This window comes from Metarhizium robertsii (assembly GCF_000187425.2).
Source record: "Metarhizium robertsii ARSEF 23 chromosome Unknown MAA_Scf_48, whole genome shotgun sequence".
NCBI lineage: Eukaryota > Fungi > Ascomycota > Sordariomycetes > Hypocreales > Clavicipitaceae > Metarhizium > Metarhizium robertsii.
In genome coordinates this window covers 5,633-6,782 of record NW_011942191.1, presented here as the reverse complement: position 1 = coordinate 6,782, position 1,150 = coordinate 5,633, and the positions used below count along the sequence as shown (strand labels likewise).

Genomic DNA, 1,150 nt, shown 5'->3' with positions numbered 1-1,150 from the left:
TTGTCATTTGAGCCGTGGTTATCGCCGGTATAGAAACCGACCTTATTCCAAATGTTGTAGTCTTCGAGGACGGGCTGGAGTAGCTTCCATTGCTCAGCTCCCCCATGGCCACCCGGCCCGTCGAGTCCTGGCAGCTCTGGCAAGGCCAACAGTGCTTGCAATGTTTCCTTAGAGTCTGGGTCAATGCATTTGACGCAAATGCCAAGGAAGGCTTTGTGATTTGGAGCCGACCAGACGTCTGCGGAAAGATGGAGCTTTGATGGCGAGGATTGGAGCTTCCTTCGCAGAACATCTTTATGCACGCAGTACGAATTGGAGACAAGCCTTTGTATGGAACCATGAGAGAGACTGATCAGGTCCTGTGCAGTATAGTTGACTGCGGAAACAAGTGCGTGCAGCTCTGGCCAAGAGCTGCAATTATAGGAGAGGTTACGGACTGTGACAAGTTGGATCAATGCCTCCAGAACCGCCTTCCGATTGACTGCGGCTCGAAGAGTTTCTTCCTGCTTGAGAAGATGCCTTGTAGAGCTCACCTCACCTGCCTTGGCAAAGGCATCCTGAATGAGGCTGTTGCGCTTCCTTTTGATAGGATCGTCTTGCGCATCTAACTCAATCCCATGGATTTTGAACAGATGATGGCGGAACGTCGTTGAGACAGTCGTGGAATACGCCGGATCTATACAGTGCATGCAGTAATAAATCTTCTCATTCTTGCGAGGGCAGCGGACAGGCTCCGAGTCCTGAGGTTCACGTGCATGGGCCCAAGTGTTTGCTGTTGTCTTGCGCTTTCGCGTCTTCCGGCTGATGAAGCTGGGTGCGCCTTGAAGTGGCGAGCTTGAGGATGAGAGGAGACCAGTGGTCGATGATGGAAATGCTGCGGAGCCCGCACTACTGACTGGTGTCATTAGGGCGATGGAGAACTGCAGCAAGATCACAAAGCCGGTTGAACCAAGCGCACCTAACGCGTCTCCGCGAACACGAGCGACGAAGTCAGGAAACCCCCTGTGGTCGGCCTGTGGAAAGGACTAACATTCTTCCGCTGTATTCCCATACGTATGGAATACAGACATCTCGTATGGAATACGGTTAGTCCATATGGACCATTCCATATGGAATAACTTATTCCATAAGTTTATGGATAGAAAGCCTG

At 51.4% G+C, this 1,150-nt stretch overlaps 1 protein-coding gene across 1 annotated transcript; it reads right to left on the bottom strand.

Moving 5' to 3' along the window:
- Window positions 1-352: 352 nt before the first annotated feature.
- On the bottom strand, window positions 353-905 carry MAA_11823 (Beta-ketoacyl synthase; the record flags this gene model as incomplete). The annotated part of the gene is made up of 2 exons (XM_011413160.1): window positions 353-436; window positions 534-905. 2 exons carry the CDS (start codon window positions 903-905, stop codon window positions 353-355), a joined length of 456 nt encoding a protein of 151 aa, XP_011411462.1.
- Between the last annotated feature and the right edge of the window lie 245 nt (window positions 906-1,150).